The 20,853-nt window shown below is 41.1% G+C and overlaps 1 protein-coding gene across 8 annotated transcripts in view; it reads left to right on the top strand.

Moving 5' to 3' along the window:
• Positions 1-20,853, top strand: part of NAV2 (neuron navigator 2) — a 427,333-nt gene that overhangs the window by 305,397 nt on the left and 101,083 nt on the right. For 7 of the 8 annotated variants that reach the window (XM_052811153.1, XM_052811152.1, XM_052811147.1 and 4 more), the window contains 4 exons: positions 7,443-8,541; positions 11,307-11,419; positions 14,965-15,073; positions 17,033-17,422. In XM_052811153.1, coding sequence (XP_052667113.1) covers positions 7,443-8,541; positions 11,307-11,419; positions 14,965-15,073; positions 17,033-17,422 — 1,711 coding nt within the window. Of the gene's footprint in view, positions 1-1,891; positions 2,068-7,442; positions 8,542-11,306; positions 11,420-14,964; positions 15,074-17,032; positions 17,423-20,853 lie in introns of those variants that run through there. The other variant, XM_052811154.1, reaches the window with a different exon arrangement.

Below are 20,853 nucleotides of genomic sequence, written 5' to 3'. Positions count from 1 at the left end.
CATTTATAGGACAAGATACAAATATGCAGTAAATCATATTTGTGCTTAATTTTACAACTGTTCAACTGGCTGAATTTGGCATTTAAAAATATGTCCTCTTTTACCTAAACAAAGGCTGGCTGAAGGCTTCATCGTGGCTGAAGCAGAGCTTTACAAGACCACAGAACTTTGCCGTAGTTGGTGTAAGCTTTAGGAACATCTAAAACAAGCCAAAAATGTATTTAAATAATGTTTTGGAAAAAACAAACAAACAAACAAACAACTAAAAAAAATAGCAAATGACACGTTCCTAACTATACGGTTCATGAGGATAAAAATCCTGAGCTTTGAAGTAAAGTGTAACCTTGAGAAGCAGCTTCTTGCCCAGTGTACATCTGCATAGCTGCATTGGAGACAGTGGAACCATGTTAATTTATACCAGCTGAAGATCTGGCTCAGCGTTTCATGGCCTTTGCAGTTCCTAGATGTTTCCTTTTAAAATAAATATTTACAATTTCTTGTAAATTTATTGCTGAGCGAATTGTGCCAGAAGAACAGCCATGGAAATGAAAGTTCACTATTAAATCATAGGAAAGCAAACGGCAGTGGTGCTACATCCCAGACTTCTGTAAGTGCCAGCATGTTTCTACCACATCTGTAGAAGCCTCCTTTCCCTGGGTAAGAGCATCGTCCGGCCTCCCTGGGTGGCTTCTCTGCTGAGCCTTTTGCCTCTGAAGTGGTTATGATGAGCATAAAGCCGTGGCCCAACCCTTCGTTACTGTTGTAGATCGTTACCTGTGTTGGCCTGGTTTGAAAGATCTGCCGCTACAGATTGTAGAGTAGTTTCATTGACCAGAGAGAGGAACTGAAGAAGACCCCAGTATGAACAGTAGTATGTGTCTGTCAGCTGGTTTTGATATAAGAATGTAATAGATTTCTGCATATTTATGTGTGTTCATACATAGGTGTAAATATAGATGATGGTAAAGTGTTGGTATTTCTGTATGGTTTGGTTCGACTCTGCTGTTCAAACATTAAATATCCATGTTTGAGAGTGCATTGGTATTCACCACTGTGTACAGCTGGGCAGTTGTATGACTTCTCACTGAGCAGAGTAAGACGTTTCTGAGTTAAAATGTAGTTTAGCTTGGCATATTGACTGATCGGTGGGAGTTTTCTCAGATATTTTTTCCTATTGCCTGTCCCTTCTCTGTTAAAAATCTGCCTCCATTTCTACCTCCATGGCCTTTCCAAGCCCCGATTGGAGCCACTACTAATAGTCAAAATAGGCCAATGGACAATATTCCCTAAGTGCAGTTCTCCGACCACTTGCGTGTATATGGCCTCTTTCATATAACCTGCCTGTAGGAGAGACGTGTCAGATCAAGGCTGCTAAGTGTACGTATTGTCCACTCCAGCTATGTATAAAATCTAATGAAAGACTCCCTAACAGCTCCCTGCCTGGAATTCATTAATGCTTTTGAATAACTCTGTCATGAGAAATCTTGGGGGATTTGACTGTACAAATAATGAGAAGAAAACGGAGAGCAATGAACAAGAATGGTACATTGTCTAGTATTAAATGGAGAGTGCGACTTGTTTTGAATGGCACAGTAAACTTGGTTTCATTATATATATGATCATCTAACCGGTATGTGGTCGATAGAGGTCCCTCCAACCTCTTTCTTAGGCAGTCATGTGGACAGCATTCTGAATTTTACAGTAACTAAACAAAAACAACAAGGAATTCAAGTGTCTGAGTCAGTTACGTCAAGACAATGAGAAAAGGATCGCCTGTGCTCCAGTTCTATTTCCTTTCACCTCAGCAAAAATGCTGAGTCTTGGCGACGTAAACCAGTCAACAGCAGAACTGTTGTTTCACGTACTGGAGCTCCGTGTGAACGAAGGCGACTTTACAGCAATGTGGAAGTTGAGTTACTGACATATCCACGGGCTTCAGTGCAGGTTTTCAGAGGTACGGCACATTTCTGTGAATATACGGAACTGCTATTGAAGCTACAAAGTTTGCAACACTGGGATTGAAGAAGTAGATATGATGGAAGGAAAGAAAAATACCAAGGAGTAAAGGTAATTTTTGTCTCGTGTTACAGTAAATTAAATCACCCCTAAAGGGAAAGCCAGTGGACAAAAGCTGAAGGAGCCAATTCTGCTCAGCTTGGTGAAGTTTTTGTCCTCAGCAAAGCAAAAAGTTTCCTCTCCGGGTTTTTTCTCAGGTTATGCAGAATTTCCCTATCTGGCAATCTCTGCTTAAAGAAAACGTTTTTGGTGCTTTTTGTTGTGGTCCAGAGTAGAAGAGACAACACGAAGCTTCAGTCGTTCTGCGGGTGGAGGCCGTGCCTCTTGCCCACCCTGAGCCAGTCCCTTCCACGCAGCCATAGTTCTCTCCGGTCAACAGTGTTACAATTGAAATACAAACTTCTGGGGGCTAGAAGAATTGTGCTTATTTTGAGGAAGGGCTGTGTGCCAGGTTGCTCTTGTTGGGAATGTTCTGCTCTACCTGCTCGTGGTTTGGGTTATGGAAAGATTGTGATTTTTGTAGTTAGCTCCCGGCAGAAATGCAGGCATTTCCATACTTGAGGGGTTTGCTGAGCGTGTTAAGTCATTACTGAAGAAGAGAATAGCTCGGCTAAAAAGCTTTCCTCTGTAGGTGTCGTGGTCACAAACCCAAACCAGTAGGACTCTTATTTGTAGTGCTTTGAAGGAGTCTTCTGGTGGGTGGATAGGAAGGGTCAAGACTCACCAGTTATTCCTCTAGATGGGAAATGATGAAACTGCCACAGTGGGTTCTGCAGTTCTGACACTATAAAGTCATAGAGCAGATCTGCTTTTACTTCCTAAATTAGAATTTGGTTGTGGATTTGCTTTAAGCTTGGTTATCTAATCTGTGGGCTGGACTAAAAGATATCCCTCTTCATGAGAACTTCTTATTTTTCCCATAGCTGTGAAATAAAAAATGACAGCTTGTTCATTCTAAAATGAATAAAAATGCTGTTAAGTTCTTGACCCTCCTAAGGAGAAGTAACTATGAGAACATCCTTTGTCTTTGTGTTGCCTTTCATGCTTATAATGATTGTTTTTGAAAGTTTTCAGTTATAGCAAATCAAAGTCCGCTTGCTTAGAGTGAACGTGACAAATGATGGGAAATTGCATATATTTTCTCCTGACCTTATTATAACGTAAGCTCTCAAAGACTTCAGTGGAAGAATTAAATCATAAGCCTTCAGACTCTTTTTTTTTTTTTCATCACAAATGGGTAGGTTTGCAGATGCAGTTAAGACTTTGCAGGAGCAGCTGAAATCAGATTTACCCATGCTACAGTGCGTATTGGCATTGGAACTAGACCACCAACATCTTTTTTAACAGGAACACTACGAACAAAATAGATTTCAGGCCAAGATTTGACTTTGAAAAGAGGAAAGCGATCATTATTTATTGTAGACTGTAGCTTGGGTTTGAAAACATTTCTTTTATGGTCAGTTTTAGTTAATGGAGGTTGCTGAAGAAAGAAAATATCTCCCTCACAAAGGAACACATGGGAAATAATAAGCTTATTAATCGGATGCATGAAACCTGCTCTCCTTTTCATGAAAGAAGGGCCTATGCTATGCTGAATAAAACTTTCCCCTTTGCATGCTGATGTGTTATCCACGTATTGATGTTACTGCTTCATTAGGAAACCTAGCATTTGAATCTACATTCTGGCAGCAGAACCCCTTTCGTTTACCAAGATTGGTCTGAGGAGTAAAAGAGCCAGCAGACTTGTTTGTAAGAAAAGAGGAGAATCTGAAGTCTGAGGTTTTCTTAAGCTGAGGACATTTTTCATGAGTGTGTTTTACGGTGAACCTTTTATTTCTTTTCTTAATTTTGCATGGTGCAATGTACCAACAAATTGCAGGACTTTGAATTTCCAGTTTCACTGTATTTGACCCGAGTGTGAATCAAAATCCACTGCACTCACGTAAGAAAATATTTTCTGTCCTTTCACAAAGTGTAGCTGCTTAACATGTACATTTAAGAGTTTTAAAATATTTTTCACTCATTTCGGATGTGTAACATCCAATGTTCACAGAATTCACTTCCTGGAAAATGTTAGGTAGAGACTCTGAAAATTACATTAGCTTCCCAATATATAATTTTTTTTAAATGTTACAGTCATAGTATTGTTGTCCTAATTATGATTTCCCTAACATATCTGTAAACGAGGAGCAACTCTGTAAATGGAGTTACATTGTACTCATCCTACACCACTGGCAATGGAAGCAAAATTAAGTTCCAAACAGGAGGGTGTATGTGGGAGAGTTGGGGATAAAGCGAACGCTGTGTTTTAAAAACAAACAAACTGAAAAAAGTGTGTTTTGTTCCATGACCAAACAATTAAGAAAAAAAAAAAAATCCTGAAAACATTCAAAGAAAGGAGAAATGAATAAGTTCTGGATTTTGTTGGGAAATGAATTTTGAACAATGCTTTTGGATTTGGAAAACAAGCCATTTCACTTGATCCAAGCAAAGCCTTTTCCCCAAAAGTCCGTGGACTGGAGCACTCACCCGGGCTGTTAGGATGTAGTTGACGTCCCAAATGAGCCAACGCTTCCTATTCACTACCAGGAAAACATTGTAGAGCTGGTAGGAACCCTGTTTTGATGTGCGTTGCCTCCCGTTTCCGCTCCCACAGCTGACCTGCAGTGTGTTAACAGCTAGCGGAGTGAGATGGATCAGAATTTACGGCTAGGTTATGGACCACAGCCCGGTCCTCGGGTAACTCTTGTCTCTGGCGTGTGCCTCGGCCCGCGGGTCACAGCTCACGCGAGGACTCCGCGTAGGCTCCGAGTTCTGGGGAACGCAGGATGGCTTTGTTCATACCGACACGCGCGTTGCCTGTATTTTTTTCAAACTGTCGTTAAGAACCTGTTTGAGAAGAACGCAGTTTCTTTTCCGAGTCTGTTCCGTTGGCCGCGTGCTCAGAGTGAATGCCGTTTCACCCCCAGCTGGGTTTACGTTGCTGCATACGTTGTACTAACCGAGTGCGCAACCGGCTCTTCTGCTTTGTAGCTGCATCCCGTACCAGTAATTTTCCATTTTGTCACCCTTATATTGTCGCGGTCCCGTTACTCCTTGCAACTTGTTTTTTCTGAGGAAGTAAAGGGTTCCCTGCCCATATCGATTAGTACGTTAGGTTCATCCCTGGACCCAGTTGTAAATTCATCCGAGGCATGTTCATGAATCACACACGGGCAGTTCTGATGATTTATGGGCATGGGTACCCTTTGTGTTGAGATCTGTTTAGCGTGATTAGGCCAGAATGCATTTGGATTAGGAACTTAGTGTTGAAAGTACCGTGACTCTCCGGTTTCTGTAGAAGTATCCTGATATTGAGATGGGCAATTTTTTTTTTTTTAAAGGAAACTATACAGATTAATCGTAAATGATGCACAGTTGGGATTTTCGTGAAGCTTTCATTACATTGTTGGGCGTCTTCTGTGGAAGGTAGGCTGAGACAAAGGCTTGCTTGTTCTGAGTTTACAAAAGGAGCATGGTGCAGTGTTGCAATGGGAAGTAGATTTTGATGGGTAGGAGGGCTACAGGAAATAAAAATAATAACAAAGCAGCGGTGTATGGGAAGAGGCGTGAAGGAAAAAGCAATGCTGCAGAGCTTTTGAAAGCAGAGGCAGTAACGTTTCCAGCAGCTTCTGAAGTAGTTGAGACCTTCATTCCTCTCTGCTGTCTGTGGGCAGGGTGCTGTGATGGTGGGTCACTGCTTCCCCTTGCTCTGGGAGTCACTGCGACTCCTACGCTATCGCTTCTTCAGTCCTCCTTAACCCATCCGATTGAATTTAGCAGGCTTGAACAGAGCAGCTAGAGGACCAGGTGGCATTGGTGTTTGGGACATTTGGTGGCTTGATTTTCCTTCTGTACTAGAGTAAAACGGGAGTAATGCCCTGGAAGTCAGCAGACTGGCACTAGCTTAAAAGAAGTACGATTCCTTTCAGTGTCTCTAATCCAGCTCTTGCTTCCTTCCAGCCCATCTGGGTAGTTTGCCATAGGAAAAGGACTGGCAAAACGGGCCAGCGTAATAGTTATTGGTTAATAACGGAGTCCTGGAAATCTCCTGACTTCAGTAATACTTTTAAAAGTATCATTAATTCTTGCTATCCCATTTTGTCCGTAACCACGTGAAATGACTGAGTTTGTTATTAAGGAGTCTCTAATACTCTTAGAAACCCGATTCTAGGCTAAGTCAGGAAGATGTATGTGCCTTAAATCTTTAGTAGATCTGGTTTGGATCAGAGGAGGGAAGTTAACAGAGCCGTATCTTCCCTGAGCAGCTGAAAGTGAAGGAAAACAGTCCCTGTGTGGTTGCAGCGGCTCATGATTTACAGGGCTGAATTCACAGGGCTGCTCCTGCTGCCGAAAACGCACGCTCTCAACTGCTGTTGATTTTTGAATTAAAAAAATGCAGCTCTATACACAGTTTACTTTATTGCTAGAGGGCAGGGAAATATAGGTAAGAGCCGTTAATCCCCAGCAGGCTGCTGGGCAGGCGAACAGACATAGATGACAAAAGTTAATTGGAAACATGAGCAGTTTAACAGAAAACATATTTGTGATAATTGAGAGAGTAACGTCTCCAGAAAGGAAACTCTGCAAAGAGAAACTTCAGAGGAGAAGTGGCCACTGGTAGGTGAGTGTGATTTTTCAAGCTCTCTTTAAGCTCTGAACTAATTTCTTAACAAGAACAAATAACATCAGAAGGAACTAAATAAATAAAAGATTTGCTTTCTCTGAGGGGGGAGGGTTGTACAGTTACTGCCACTAGTTGCTCTTACAGCTGGATTAAGATATGCGGTAATGCTTAATTTAGGTTCATTGCTTAAGGACACAATTGGTTTTATTTTTGTACATGGAGTTTTTCTTATACCTTTTGTATATGAAGATCTCACACACGCCCCCAATAACTGAAAGGACTTCAGTTTTCATTTTTTCCTTACTCCTACATTTTTTTTTTATACGTTTGAGGTTTTTCTAAGAATCGAACTTGGACAGCAAGTATTTTGCCAAAAGCAGAGGGAACCCTTAGTTAGAAAATAGTGCTGTGTTTTTGCTAGTAAAAAAGTATTATGAACTTAATAACGGAGAACACATTGCAAAACACATTTTGGTTTGAATTGGAGGAGATTCGTTTTTTCTTGAAACAGCAAGTAAATGTAAATTACATAGTAGAAGCTTGTTGCTGTTCTGCTGGGTAGGAAAAGAAAACTGGCTTTTATTTTCTTTCAGTGATACCGATGTTGAAAATACTAATATGTGCCTATCTTTTTAATGTTATTAGTGTAAAGTTCCTTATGTTTCATTACAGAAAGAATCTCGGACTAGCTATAATATCAGGTACTACTGTGTTGGTTTTTTGGGTTTGTTTTTTTTTTGTTGGTTTTTTTTTTTTCCAGAGCCCACGGACAGTACAGCCTCCCAGCCCACAGGAATGAATGAAAATGTCTCATCCTCAGTTCAAAGCTGCAGCAGTACCGTTAGTTGCAATAACTCATCAGCCATCCCTCAGCCCAGCTCTGCTATTAAACCTTGGCGCAGCAAGTCTCTTAGTGCTAAGCACACAGCTACGTCTTCCATGTTGTCCGTAAAGCAGCCTATATCGGAGCCTCCAAAGCCACCCTCGGAAATCGCCAAAACAACTCCCAACGGTCAAAAATCCATGCTTGAAAAATTAAAACTCTTCAATAGCAAAGGAGGCTCCAAAGCAGGAGGGACAACGCTCGAGTGTCCGGGGTCTCGGGACAACAGTTGTGAAAAGCTGGAGACGCTTCTCAGCTTTGAGGAAAGCGAAGAGATTGATACCGCGAATCAGAATGTGAACAATCCGGGATCGATGTCCAGTAGTCCCAAAATTGCACTCAAGGGAATTGCACAACGGACTTTTAGCCGGGCACTAACTAATAAGAAAAGTTCTCCAAAGGGTAACGAGAAGGATAAAGAGAAACAGAAAGAGAAAGAAAAGGATAAAAGCAAAGACATCGCGAAGAGAACATCTATCACTGAAAAGCTGGACCTGAAAGAGGAACCAAAAGAAGAACAGACAGCACTAGCAACAACAGAGATGCCAAAAAAGTCCTCCAAGATCGCAAGCTTTATCCCTAAAGGAGGAAAGCTGAATAGTGCCAAGAAGGAGGCCTCTGCCCCTTCGCACAGTGGAATACCAAAACCAGGAATGAAAAACACCACAGGGAAATCCTCAAGTGCCCCCATTCCTGCAAAGGAAGGCGAGAGAAGCCGCAGCGGGAAAGCCGGCTCAGGGCTCTCTCATCAGAAGTCTCAGCTGGACAGCCGGCATTCCAGCTCCTCGTCCAGCCTGGCCTCTTCAGAAGGAAAAGGCGTAGGAGGCCTCAACAGCAGCAGCAGCAGCCAAGCTGTCAACGGACCTGCCGCCACGACACACACCACGGGGAGCAATACTGTGAGCGTTCAGCTACCTCATCCCCAACAGCAATACAGCCACCCGAACACCGCCACGGTAGCTCCCTTCATGTACAGGTATGGTGAACTTCTCCAACGGACCGTTTTGAACTTGACGCTTAGATAGGAAGCTTCAGTTTGGACGCTCCTTCAGCGGGGTGAGGCAGCGAGGTGGATGCCACGTCACGTAAAAGTTTCTTGCTTTAAGAGAGTAGAGAATTTATACATTTACACAAAAACTGTTGATGAGGGCCGTCAGGCTAAGATGTGTAAGAAGTTGTGGTAGATAGGAGGGTGGGTAGTTCTTGTACCCGACCCTGCTAACAGTTAAGATGAGAATGCTAACACCTTCTTGACCAGGTACTGCTCTCACCTGTTTTTGTACTGCGTGGATTAGGTTTGGGTTGTGCATCGTAGCTTTAAAAGCTGTAGCGGTGCCGACTTACGACATAGATACGCTCATTCTCTTCAGTGTGGCTAACAGCAGCGGAGCTGCCTCGCTATAAGTGGTAATGGGAAATCTTAAAAAAATAAAACAAAACTGAAAATCCCTTAGTATAGGTAAGGCCAGGCACAGAGTCTGCCGTTCTGTGCGTTAACCCTGAATGAGATAAGCCAAAGAGCAGCCGTGTGGGGTCTCAACTAACTTCCATCTAGTCCAGCATCTTCTGTTTGACAATGGCAGTAGAGGATACGTAGGGAAGAGTAACGAGAGGGAAATCGATAACAAAGCTTCCTAAGGACATGCTCCCGAGCCTGACCGTGACGCAAGAAATTCCTCAGTCAGATGGTGGGCTTTTTGGCTTTGGCGGCCATCTCCTAGTTTTCTTTGACACCGCTTAATTCTTTCATAGGAAGAGGACGCAAGCGGTTGTTCTGTCTTCATCATCTTCTTCCTGCTCATGATTTGAGATCTCTATCATATACTTCCCTCCCTTAAGATGTATCTTTTCTAGGCTAAGGTGTTGTAGCCTGTTTAGGTTTCACTTGTAGAGATGCTGTTCATAAGCTTTGGCCATCTTTGTCGCCCTTTCCCATCATTTTTTCAGTTCCACTATACGCATTTTTACCTTTGATCTCTTGGTAGATGTAGTGTAAGAAATGGTTGGCCACATTTTTTAAATAAAAGTGAATGTAAATGGAGTCAACCTGAAGGAGAGGGATGCCAAAGGCCTATGTAGGAATGCAAAATAGGAGGAGAGACCCTTGAGTCTTCTGACCCCTTGAGTGTTCTCCCTGTGTGTATGGAATAAAATGCCAAGTGTCCTTCTGGGATGCGGTCACATGAGAAGGAACCAACTGGGAAAAATTCATCTGACTAAAACTTGGGTTAATAGTACATGTTCTCGATTCCCCTTGCTCTTGCATTCATCTACGTACATCAGCATTATTGTTGCATCTTTGGCTGAAGGTGGGATCTGCTGAAGGTGGGATCTACTGAAGGTGAGATTTTCGGAGATTTGTTTCTAGTTAAAAATTGCCAGCGTGCAGTTTGTACTATTTTAATCCATAATTAAGTAGAAAATTGTGATTGCAAACTGATTGCTTTCTTGCCTATCCCTCATAACCTCCAAAAACGTGTTCATGATGCTTTGGGTTGTTAGGTTGATTACTACAGTGTCCTGTCAAAAGATAAGGTAAAAAGCACTCTACTTGGTGTTCGTCTTAGTTTGAACATAGATATCATCATCTAAAGTGTAAAAGCAGATGCAATCCATACATTTTCTATAGTCTAAACATACTGGTAAACTCTAGGCAGTATGTATTTGGCTTTTTACAAAAAACAGTAAGGAAACTACCTATTGGCAGCTGGAGAAAATGCTGAGAAATTGAAAAAATAATGTTTACTTTCCATCATTGGAGGAAGAACGGCCAAACTGTGTAATCTTGCTGGCTTTAAAAGGAAAGAGAAAAGTCAAATTGTATTGATTTGCAAGGCAAACATAGAGCGTTATTATAAATTTACTATCCAGACACTTTTTGAATCTGCAAAATGCACTTGTTAATGCATTGCAGGAGTAGTTTCAGGTTTTTTCTGCTATCAGTTAAGGTTACTTTATTCTAAACTTTTCAGCTGCCTGTAGACTTACTTTTTGTTTGTTGGGGTTTTTTTTAAAAGTAAAAGACATGAGAAACTGTTCTACATTCCATATAGGGTCAACTGAAATTAAGCATATTGCAATAGTAATTCCCTGGTGCGTCTTCACTTTTATACAGCACTTACCCTTTGGTCGGGAGAACTTCTGGCCGCTTGTTGATGTGGCTCTACGGGCAAAACATAGTGCAAGTAGTAAAATGAAATGAGTCAAGAAATGTTACTCAAATCTGACAAGAGATTCTTAAAACATCACCTTTCATTACCTGACAGCCACAATGTCAGACAATAAATTGGAGTCTGAAGTTGGTTTTACCCAGTCATTCATTTTAAAATACAAATGAGAGACATTGGTAGTTATTGAAGGGAAAGTAGCAGGAGCGTAACATGCCATCACGTAATACCTGCTTTACGTTCATCCAACACAGACTTTATTAGAGAGAATCAGACTAGCCACAACAACTGATGTTATTGATAATTACAATGTAGCTGGAAACCCAAGTGTCTTAAGACCCTGTCTGAAGCCTATTGTTGACTATGAATTTTTTATTTTTTACAGCCGAGTGCTTGTTTCCATTTCTATGACATAATTCAACATGGGAGTAATGAATTATGTAAAATCAGTCTGCTGGTCTATTCTGGAGAGAGGGACAGAGTGGCTGACGGCAGGTGCAGTTGTCTAGTTGTTATACTTGAGATACTTTTGATGGCGAGGGACTGCACATCTCTATTTTGTTTTGCCTTCCAGATCACAGACAGACAATGAAGGGAATGTAACAGCTGAGGCCGGCACAGGAGGGGTCAGCATGGATTCTGCTCTTTATGTCAAAACTGGACAGCCTGCTCTCGAAGACCTCTCAGGTATGTCTTGCAACGTGACCTACTGACTGTGGTCTGGTTAAGTAAGAATGGGCTAAAGCAAGTTTGAAGTCAGGAGCTCCCTCTTTAGGGGGGGATTTAATTTGCTTTTATTCCTAATGCTTTAGTTCTTATTACTTACAGTATTTGTTTCAGCTCTTCAGCAATGGAAACCAGGTGTCAATAATCTGAATACTAGATGCTCAAGTTCTGCACAACGGCGTGCCCCCCAAATTTCTTGAAATCATTAGGAATGCTGGGTACTTAATGTTTTTCTAGGAGATGTGCAGCATCTTTTAGGATTAAGCTATTGTAAGGATCCTAAGTATTTCCAAGCATTTGATATTTATTTTTTACTTTTTAAAAGTTTGCTTCAGAGCTTACAGAAGAGATTAAGTTAATTTCCATGGTGTTTTAGTTCATTTATAGGTTTGGAGGAAGCTCCGTATTCACTCATGTGAATCTGATCAATTTGAGAAGTGATCTTTGCAGCAATAGGAGACCAAAATCCAACTACGGTTTACTATGTCCAGCACGCAGATGCTGAAACTGATTGTGATTAGAATACTAGCAGTCTAAATTAGAAAGTACTTTATATGTTTATCTAGAATTCCTGTTACTGTAAGAAGTGTATGATAATTAGCAATAATTTTTAAGCTTATCAATATAACAAAGCAATTTTTAGCAACCATATTGTACTAAAGATCTAAACTGTGTTTTTAAAGTCACAGTCAAGTCTCTTCCTATTCCAATTTCAGCAATGTCTGTGACTTTGCTTACTGCATGCTGTTGCAGCGTATCTCGTCGGTAGAATACCTCAGTTTTTTTTCATCTACTTAGTCTTGGTGTCTTGCAGCTTAATGTGAGTTTTGAAACTGATTGTCCTGCTTGGAAAAATCATGTGGCTAAAAGTTGCACAGTTGGATTAATTTCATACCGCATTACAAATTCTGTCAATGCTGCGTTTATACCTGTGTGCACGTGTATTGATGGCAAAGGCAAGAGACAGAGTCATTGGGTAGGAAAAGGGCTGCAGGAATGCATAAATGAGCATATCTGTGTGTATGGTTTATGTATAGGTGGATTAAATATTTAAAAGGCAAATAAATGGCACGAGGGATAAAATCCTTGAGAACGTTTTTGGGTTCATATTTAAATACGAGAGCCAGTTCAAAGTAAGAAACACAGAGTGTCCAGCTGCTTAAACTTTTTCAGTATTCCCTCTTAATCGTCGTATTGCCTAGCCTGGATGTATTTCAGCCTGTAAACTGAGAAGTGTTTATAGATCACAAAAGGTCTTTAGTCTTTAATGACAGATGTTATGTAAATACCAACTATTATTCCAGTAGAATATGTAAGTCTGAGGATCCAAAAATGGAAGACAGCTGACAGCCTCAAACAATGGAGATGCAAAACCCAGCTGTGTGCAGCCAAACCCCACAGGCAGCAGCAGTCCATAAAGGGGTCTTAGGGGAAAAGGAGCAAACAAAACAAAATGGTCCCTCAACCCAAATAAATGAGAAGAAATAAGGGACAGATTTCTTCCCTGTCTACACAGCAGGTATCGATGCTTTTAATTGAAAAACACATATAAAACAAAAGAGAGCACAGGTAGAGAAAACTGGAAGCTGAATAGTTTAATGATACTGCCTGTTCACGAAGAGCTAAGTGATTTAATAATTAAGTTCTAGTGGCACTATGCAATGTCGGTCTTTTAAGTATGCTTATAATTTAAGCAATTGAATGTCATCCAAGTAAAAATTTGGTATCAATTTAGGCGTAAGAGTGATCTCAACAGAAATTGGTCTAGCTTGTCTCATGTATGTTTTCTTAAGAAGTTACCTACCGTTTGCCTCAGTACCTATGAGACAAATGATCTGTAAAAGAGCACTGCGACCTTTGTTAGGCTAAAGGTCTATAAATATTTTATGTTCTTTACTGCAAAAATTTGTAGATCCATGAGTGTAGAAAATGTTTTCTGTCCCAGAGACCCGTTGGCTAAAGGAATTAGTCTTGTTAGGCGGCTATTTCCAGTCCAGCCACATCATAACTGTTTGACCGTTTGGCCCAAGTGAATTGTATCTCGGGGAGATTATTTCCCAGGGAGCAGAGACCCATTAATAAAAAACTGCTAATGTGGACACTACCTTAGCCATTGTTGTTTGTCTCAGAAGGGCTAATGATTGTATAAACATTAATGACTATCTTCCCCTCCCTAGATAGGTCCCCCGTAGTCGGGGCCCCAGCACTTTGACGAGTAGTTTGTGCTACTGCTGCTTTGCAGGCAAGAGTATGTGGCTTGAGTTTTCCGTGCCACCAACCTGGCATCTTTCGGAAACGTGAAGTTTAAAGCAAAGAACGTGCAAAGTTCCAACAACAGCTTATTTGTCTGGTCCTTAACACTTCTGATTTGCATAATATATAGATAGCCATTTAAACTAGCAGTCATATGGATGAACAGTATCCTGGCAGCTTGAGAATGCATCACCTGCGCAGAGGAGGCAGATACAAAATTTGAAAAGTTTTAAATTGGCTGTAGTATTTCCTTTTGTCATGAGTTGTAAACCCTTTAGAATGAAATCATTGCCTTCTGTGCCCGACAGAAGCTTTGTGACGGCTTTTTGGAGGTTTTCTGTTTCAGCATTCAACTTACAAAGAATATTTGGCCCTACTAGAAATTCACTCCTCTTCAACCTCTTAGAAGGTTTAATCATATAAAGCTCAGCTGAGTTAGCAACCAAAGCATTTCTTAATGGACAGCTGAAGGCAAGTACATAAATTATGCTGAGGCGCTAATTAAATTATTTATTCTTAGAAAACAAATTATGCTGAGGCACTGGGAGGACTTTTTTTGTCTATATAAACTCTACTCTTAGAGTTAAAGAACAGGACATAAATGTGTTCTAGAACAGAGTACTTAAAGAAGAGGATTTCGAAATGCAAGGGAAACTAAAGGTCATCCCCCAACTTCGTGTCACGTAGCACATTTAAGTAACGGTAACTGTGTTGTGATGTTGACAAGCAAAAACTTCTGCTATTTTATCTAAAATATCACTCAGCATGGAGCACCCAGTCAACACAATTTAGTTTATTGGAAAGCTGCTGTTGTAGAATGAGATCTATTTAAAATGGTAAAAAGAAGATCTAGTGAAAATACAGCGTTGGAGAAATTGGCTGTGTTGGGTTGATGTTAATTGTGTCGATATATGAGATGGAAAGGGTGGTATTGATGGAGTGTGTCTTCTAATGAGGTTGAAAGTTAACCAGAATTTAAATTGGGTCATATAGGGAAATGACAATACAGAAACATCTGGTGCAAAGGCAGTCTGTGAAATAAAGTTAACAGTGCAGAGCTCATTCTCAGTCCGGCTGCGGCAACGGCAAGTGCCTGCCATAGGGGAATGGTATCTCCATCGTAATCAGTTTAGAGTGTTAAATAACAGAAAGTCAGGAAAAAAATGTGTTTGAGTCAGATTCAGGCAGAGGTAACAGCTCAGTTCTGTGCAGTTTCCCGCCTTATCCTTTCTCATGGTTGATTTTCCCTGTAGGAGAGGATCCAGAAACTCGGCGGTTACGAACTGTGAAAAACATTGCCGATCTTCGACAGAACTTGGAGGAAACGATGTCCAGTTTACGGGGAACCCAGGTCACTCACAGGTAATGGCATGACTTTGTTTACGAGAAAATGGAAATCATGGTGCTCTTACTTTACATCTCTCAGATCTGGCTGGGTTGCGTCCTTGAAAAATGGCTAACGCTGACAGTGGAAGATACTGATCCTGTACTTTTTGTCTCTAAAGCACAGATTCTGAATAACGTTCAGTGTTTATTGAGCTGTATGATGAGTAATTGGTGGTGGCAGGTTGTATATAGAATCAAAGGTGGAGAATAGTCAGTGCTTGTTAAATGTGTTAGGTGATGTTTGAATATAGGTTACAGTTTAAAATGTTTCTTCATCTTACTCTTGAACAACTTCAGTGCATTACACCCCTCTCCCCTATGTGTAACATTTTGTTTAAATGAGCAGGTGAACTGTGCCTGACCCACTTTATCAAGTGCATAACTTGAATTCCTCACCAATCTTTGGACAAACAAATTTTTCTAATAGTATTAGTCATCCATGTATATAACTGCTTTTTCTTTGTAAAGCAGCATTTGGAAATCTTCAGTATTTAAAATATGCTCTAAATAAACAAAGGCTGTTATTACATTTAAACATTCTGTGACTCAGATCTTTTCAGTGTTGAACGGGAGGCTCGAGAGAATAAGCTGTTTGGCCCCTAATGAGGTCGGGGTCCTACTTAGAGCTCAGTGCTACAGACTTCAGCCCTAAATGAGTTCACTGAGGGAACACTTTGTGTTTTGGCTTTGTATCTAAACTGAGGCAGAGCTTGCAAAGATGAACTCCCCATGCTCTTTTTCTTTTCACATTTCAATTAATGTGACAGCTCATGATGATTTGATTACTATAACCGGAGGATACAAAGGTTTTTGCAGCGTATATATAACATTATATTGCAAATAGTACAATGCTGCTTATTTTAACAAATATCCACAATAAAAAAAAAAAGTAACACTATGTCAGTTGAGCAGGAAAGGAAAAGAGGAGCTCATGTGGGTAAGAGGAGTTGCAGCTACGGATTAGCTGCAAATAAATTAGCCGCAACTAAGCTGCGAGTGTTCAGGGTGTAGTCTTGCAATCGATGCGCATCACCTGAAATCTCATGGTGTAGCAGTCCCATTTTTAAGGTTCCATATAGCAGTCGACATTTAATAGAATGCATTTATTTTTTTTAAGCACATTGGAAACTACTTTTGACACCAATGTCACTGCCGAGATAAGTGGTCGCAGCGTCCTCAGACCATATGCAGACCGTACTAGCGTTACCGTTGGAAGGGATGCAATGTATTCACACATTCAGTCGCAGGAAATGGAAGCTTTCATACAGCTGATGCTTCTCAAAAACCGTATTTCGAGGCTGTGACCTAAAATGCTTTTGTAACCACAGCTCTGTATAAATATTATCAATATTTTGAAAAATATAGTCAATTCATGAATATACAAAATATATTTTGAAAAACAAATTTGTTTTGCCCTTCTTCTTATTTTTTCATTTAATCCTTTCCTCAGCGTAGAAATAGCTACCGCCTTGGTGCTGGACACGTCTCCAGAGCATTAGGACTTTTCATGAATGCAGCCAAAAAAGAAAATGTATCAGAAAAATGGTACTTCAGCTGGTTTTCCTTTAGTCAGCTTAATATCCCACTCCCTTGCCTGGAGTGGCAAAACCATGCTATAATAGAGTTATATATGACTGAAGATGGAAAGGTTATGCTTTGATACTGTGGATAACCCATTAAAAAGTTTCTGCTTAAGTCTTCTCACGTATATGTTGAACACTTGGCCTGGGTGCAAGAGTATCGTTATTTAAGAACAGTGTTGGAGGAACGGACCTAACTCTCTCAAGGCGTTGTAGCAGGTAAATTCCGTTAATGCTATTACTTACAGTGTGTAACTTGGTGAGTGTTCAGGGTGTAGGGTCTTGCAATCACCTGAAATCTCACGGCGCTCCCTATAGCAGGCCACGCTTAATCGAACGCATTTCTTTTTCGAAGCACGTTGGAAACTACGTTTGACACCAACGTCACTACCGAGATAAGCGGCCGCAGCATCCTCAGCTTGACGGGCCGCCCGACCCCCTTATCGTGGAGACTGGGGCAGTCCAGCCCTCGCCTGCAGGCAGGCGATGCTCCGTCAATGGGAAACGGGTATCCTCCGCGAGGGAACGCCAGCCGCTTCATCAACGCGGAGGCAGGACGTTACATGTATTCGGCACCTTTGCGGAGGCAGCTAGCGTCTCGCGGTAGCAGCGTCTGCCACGTGGACATCTCGGACAAGGGAAGTGACGAAATCGATCTGGAAGGCATCGCCATGGATGCCACTGGCTATATGAGCGATGGGGATGTGCTGAGCAAGAACATCAGAGCGGATGACATCACGAGTGGGTGAGTGTCTTGTCTTCTTAAATACTATACTTTATGTGATTCGTCGGTTGTATTTAATGATGCTGTATTCCCGTGATTGTTTTGGACAAAGACAAAAAGCCCAAAGATATTCTGCTAGTTTTAATGAGCATTTGGAGGGACAGCTCATTATCACAGTTAATTTAGTCGGTGGGATTCAAGCACATGATTTAAGTTTTAAGTGCATGTTAAGAAAATATTCCCATGTATGAACACACCCTTGCACGTGATTAAATGTTTTCCTGAGTCAGGGTTCATTGTCGTCGAGTCAGACACATGCTGCAACTTTCATTTATGCCCACAAGATGGAGAAAGTGAGGCATTTTCTGTACTTTTACTAAAGCCTTTTGCTGTCTGAACTTTTAGGGACAGTTCACGGGAAGGAAATGAGTGTATGTCGCTGTGTAGGGTAAAATAGTTGTAAAGGCAAAATAAAGTCTAAAGAACAAGTTAGTGTGCAGAAATATGAACTGATAGACAATTATTAACAAGGTTTTACATCATTATTTTGCCTCTGCCTTGATTGGAAAAAGCATTTGTTCTTTGCTCCGAAGTCAGTGTTCAATATGTCTCTTTTCAATTCCTTCTAGAAAGTACTGTCATTTTTTTTCTTAGCTCAAGTACGTCAGCGTTAGATTGATGTTAAAACTGATCTTTGAGATGTAAGTGGCATATTTATTTTTGTGGCAGCCTTTTCCCTGTCAGGCCGTCTTACATCCTTTGCTTTTCTGTAATTTGTTTATAAGTGACATTTCTTGTAGCATTGGCTTATTTGGAAGATTAAGTGTCGCTTACTGAAATAGAAAGCTTGGAATCCAGCTGCTGCTTTTTCACTAACTTAACCAGTTAAGTTACGCAGCCTGGAAATGTCCATTAATTCTGTCCACTGCGAATATTTGGATTTTTTCACACTGTCTTTTTTGTAAAGCCAGACGCTTTATTTTTTAATTCTTTGTTAGGGAAGCATACAGTAAAGAAGCTGATGCAAAAGCCAGTTTAAAATTTGATTTCAGGTAAAGCACCAGTAACTGTTGCTGCATTAATACTGCATATCATATCACTAAAGCGCCTTGTGTTTTCCTCAAATAAATCAACTTACACTTGAGTTTTGCAATGTTTGTTGTAGTAACAGTTATTGCTTTTCCTCTGGACTATGACTTTTATTCAGACTTGTGGCTGTAATTTTGGTCTAGAATTGAGGAAAATAAATTCTGAGTAGCACCATGGTTTTTATAAAACACCTGGAGTATGAGCTGAGAAGCATCGCTGGCAGAATTGTGTCAGTTCAGGCTTCTGCTGCTCATATCCTAGAGGAGCCCCAGTCTTTGCAGATCTTTACTTAGTGAATAAAGTTCAGATTCCAGGCTGAGGAAAAGGAAAGAGTACGAAAGCTGTTGAGTTTTTGAATGGTATTTCCAGAGAAATCTGTGCCTTCACTCATCTCTGTGTATCTTTTCCTTTTCTGTGTCTGTCTGGTCATCCTGTAGGGTAAAAAACGGAAGTCTCCGTAGTCTGAAAATACAAAAGTGGTCTTTGGATTCTGGGTCTAAGGGACTAATAATGTAATAAAATGTTTTTGCCAGTTGGTACCTCTGTCACCAAAGCAGTGACTTATGTACCAAGAATGGTGAACGTAACATTTAGCAGAAGAGTCATACGCTCCACAACACCTCACTCCTAGTCTTGGGTGTTAGAACATCTTTAAGTGAGCACCTGACTCTTGTTTCCTACTAGTTTTTAAAGGAGGGAGGTGACTTTCAGTTTTTTACTCATATAACCAGCCACAGATTGAGAAATGAGATCTCAATTTAAAGTTCTTAGGACAAGAAGAATTATGTGTACAAGTATCTTTTTCTTTTCCGCATCTTTTGCCTTTAACTACAGAACCCTATTTTTGCTAAGTGAAGCGAGTCGGTTTATTGATTTATATAGCACCGTGTAGTCGTTGGCGAAGTTGGAAGGGCAGAATGTGTATTGTAGGTCAATCCATCGTCAGAAAGATCCAGCTCCGTTTCCAGGTTGTGGGCAGGGTTTGGAGGTTGGGCGGTTTGGATGTCTTCTCGTTGCTGCATCGGTGGGCGTTTGGAGGGAGCGTTCCTGGAAGCAGCCCCACAATGTTGGGGTTACATAGTCTGTGCAGACAAATCGTGCGTGTGGATTCCCCGAGAAGGGAGTATTGCAGTATCGAATTGCAATAACAGCATTGGATATAATGAAGAGAGATAAAAAAATGAGGGTGTTACCTTTGGTGAATCTCACTGACACCTAATAATGCTGGATTACCATCTCCAGTATCAACAGATGTTTTGGTAGCCTGTTTCGTAAGTTATTGTCCCCGATGTCGGTTTATTCCCAATGATAAAAAAAAGAGGATAGCGTCGTGTCTTTGTGGGAGAGGAATAATACACCGCTTAGAAATCAGAGAGGTTGCTCGTAAAGAAAGCATCCGTGTGACTTGCTGCAGAACAGCTCTCTGAGATCAATGTTAGGGCGAACAGGCCTGATGTCTCCAGAAGCTGAGTTACAGTATGTGGAAAGCAGCACAAGAGGGCATTTATAGCATGAATAGCTCTTTATTAGCTGGTATGTGTTTCACTTTGTCATTTTTCAGAATTGCTACAATCCTGCAGTCTGAAAACCTTGGATCTGTGTTTTCATTGGCAAACTGATAGGGAAGGAAGCCAAAATATTTGTTACAGCCAAAATAAATCCAATAGCCAAGATAAACTATTTTAGCCCTGTGATCCTGATGCTTTCTCTGAAATGTACTGGGTCATGGGAAGTTTCGTTTGGCCTTCTTCAGTAAGTCTGCTCAAGCAGAGCTCTGGCAGACACCAGGATTGCTTTCATAGGGTTAGAAGGAGTATCTTTTCCAAACGGGCAGAAAATTCTCTTAAACTAAGAAAGTCTCCAGGGGCGGATCAAAGGTAAGAAGTTGTCTTATTGTGGGAGCTTAAACATCAACCGAACGACAAAGCAGCAGGACTAGGATTTGTGTGAGGTGGGAACCCTCGCACCCAACCCAACCACCTCCCTGGGCGGCTGGCTGGGCTTCAGAGCCTCCTCAGAAAGTGGCACCTCAAAGCCCAGAATTGTCTCACCCATCTACCCCAAAGATTGTCCCAGGTGGGGACGTTAACTCTCATGGCTTTTTTGGGTTTGTTCGGAAGGTTTTGTCCGCTTCAGTCTCCCTCTAGCTACTAGCGTCCACATTCCTAAATTTCCTTTTTATCTGTCCTTGGAATGGAGCGCCAGAGCTGTTGGTCAGAAAGGCCTCTTAAAATTCTTTTCTTTTAATTTAATTAATCCTCTGCCCCTGTTTTCATTACCCTAGTGCTTTCGGCTTTCTATGCAGAATTAACAGCGTGGATATACCGATTAGTGCTGGTCACAAATTTTCTCAGGAAACGGCT

This window comes from Harpia harpyja, chromosome 16 (genome assembly GCF_026419915.1).
Source record: "Harpia harpyja isolate bHarHar1 chromosome 16, bHarHar1 primary haplotype, whole genome shotgun sequence".
Taxonomy (NCBI): domain Eukaryota; kingdom Metazoa; phylum Chordata; class Aves; order Accipitriformes; family Accipitridae; genus Harpia; species Harpia harpyja.
The sequence above is the reverse complement of the archived record's forward strand: the minus strand, read 5'-3'. Positions and strand labels throughout refer to the sequence as shown.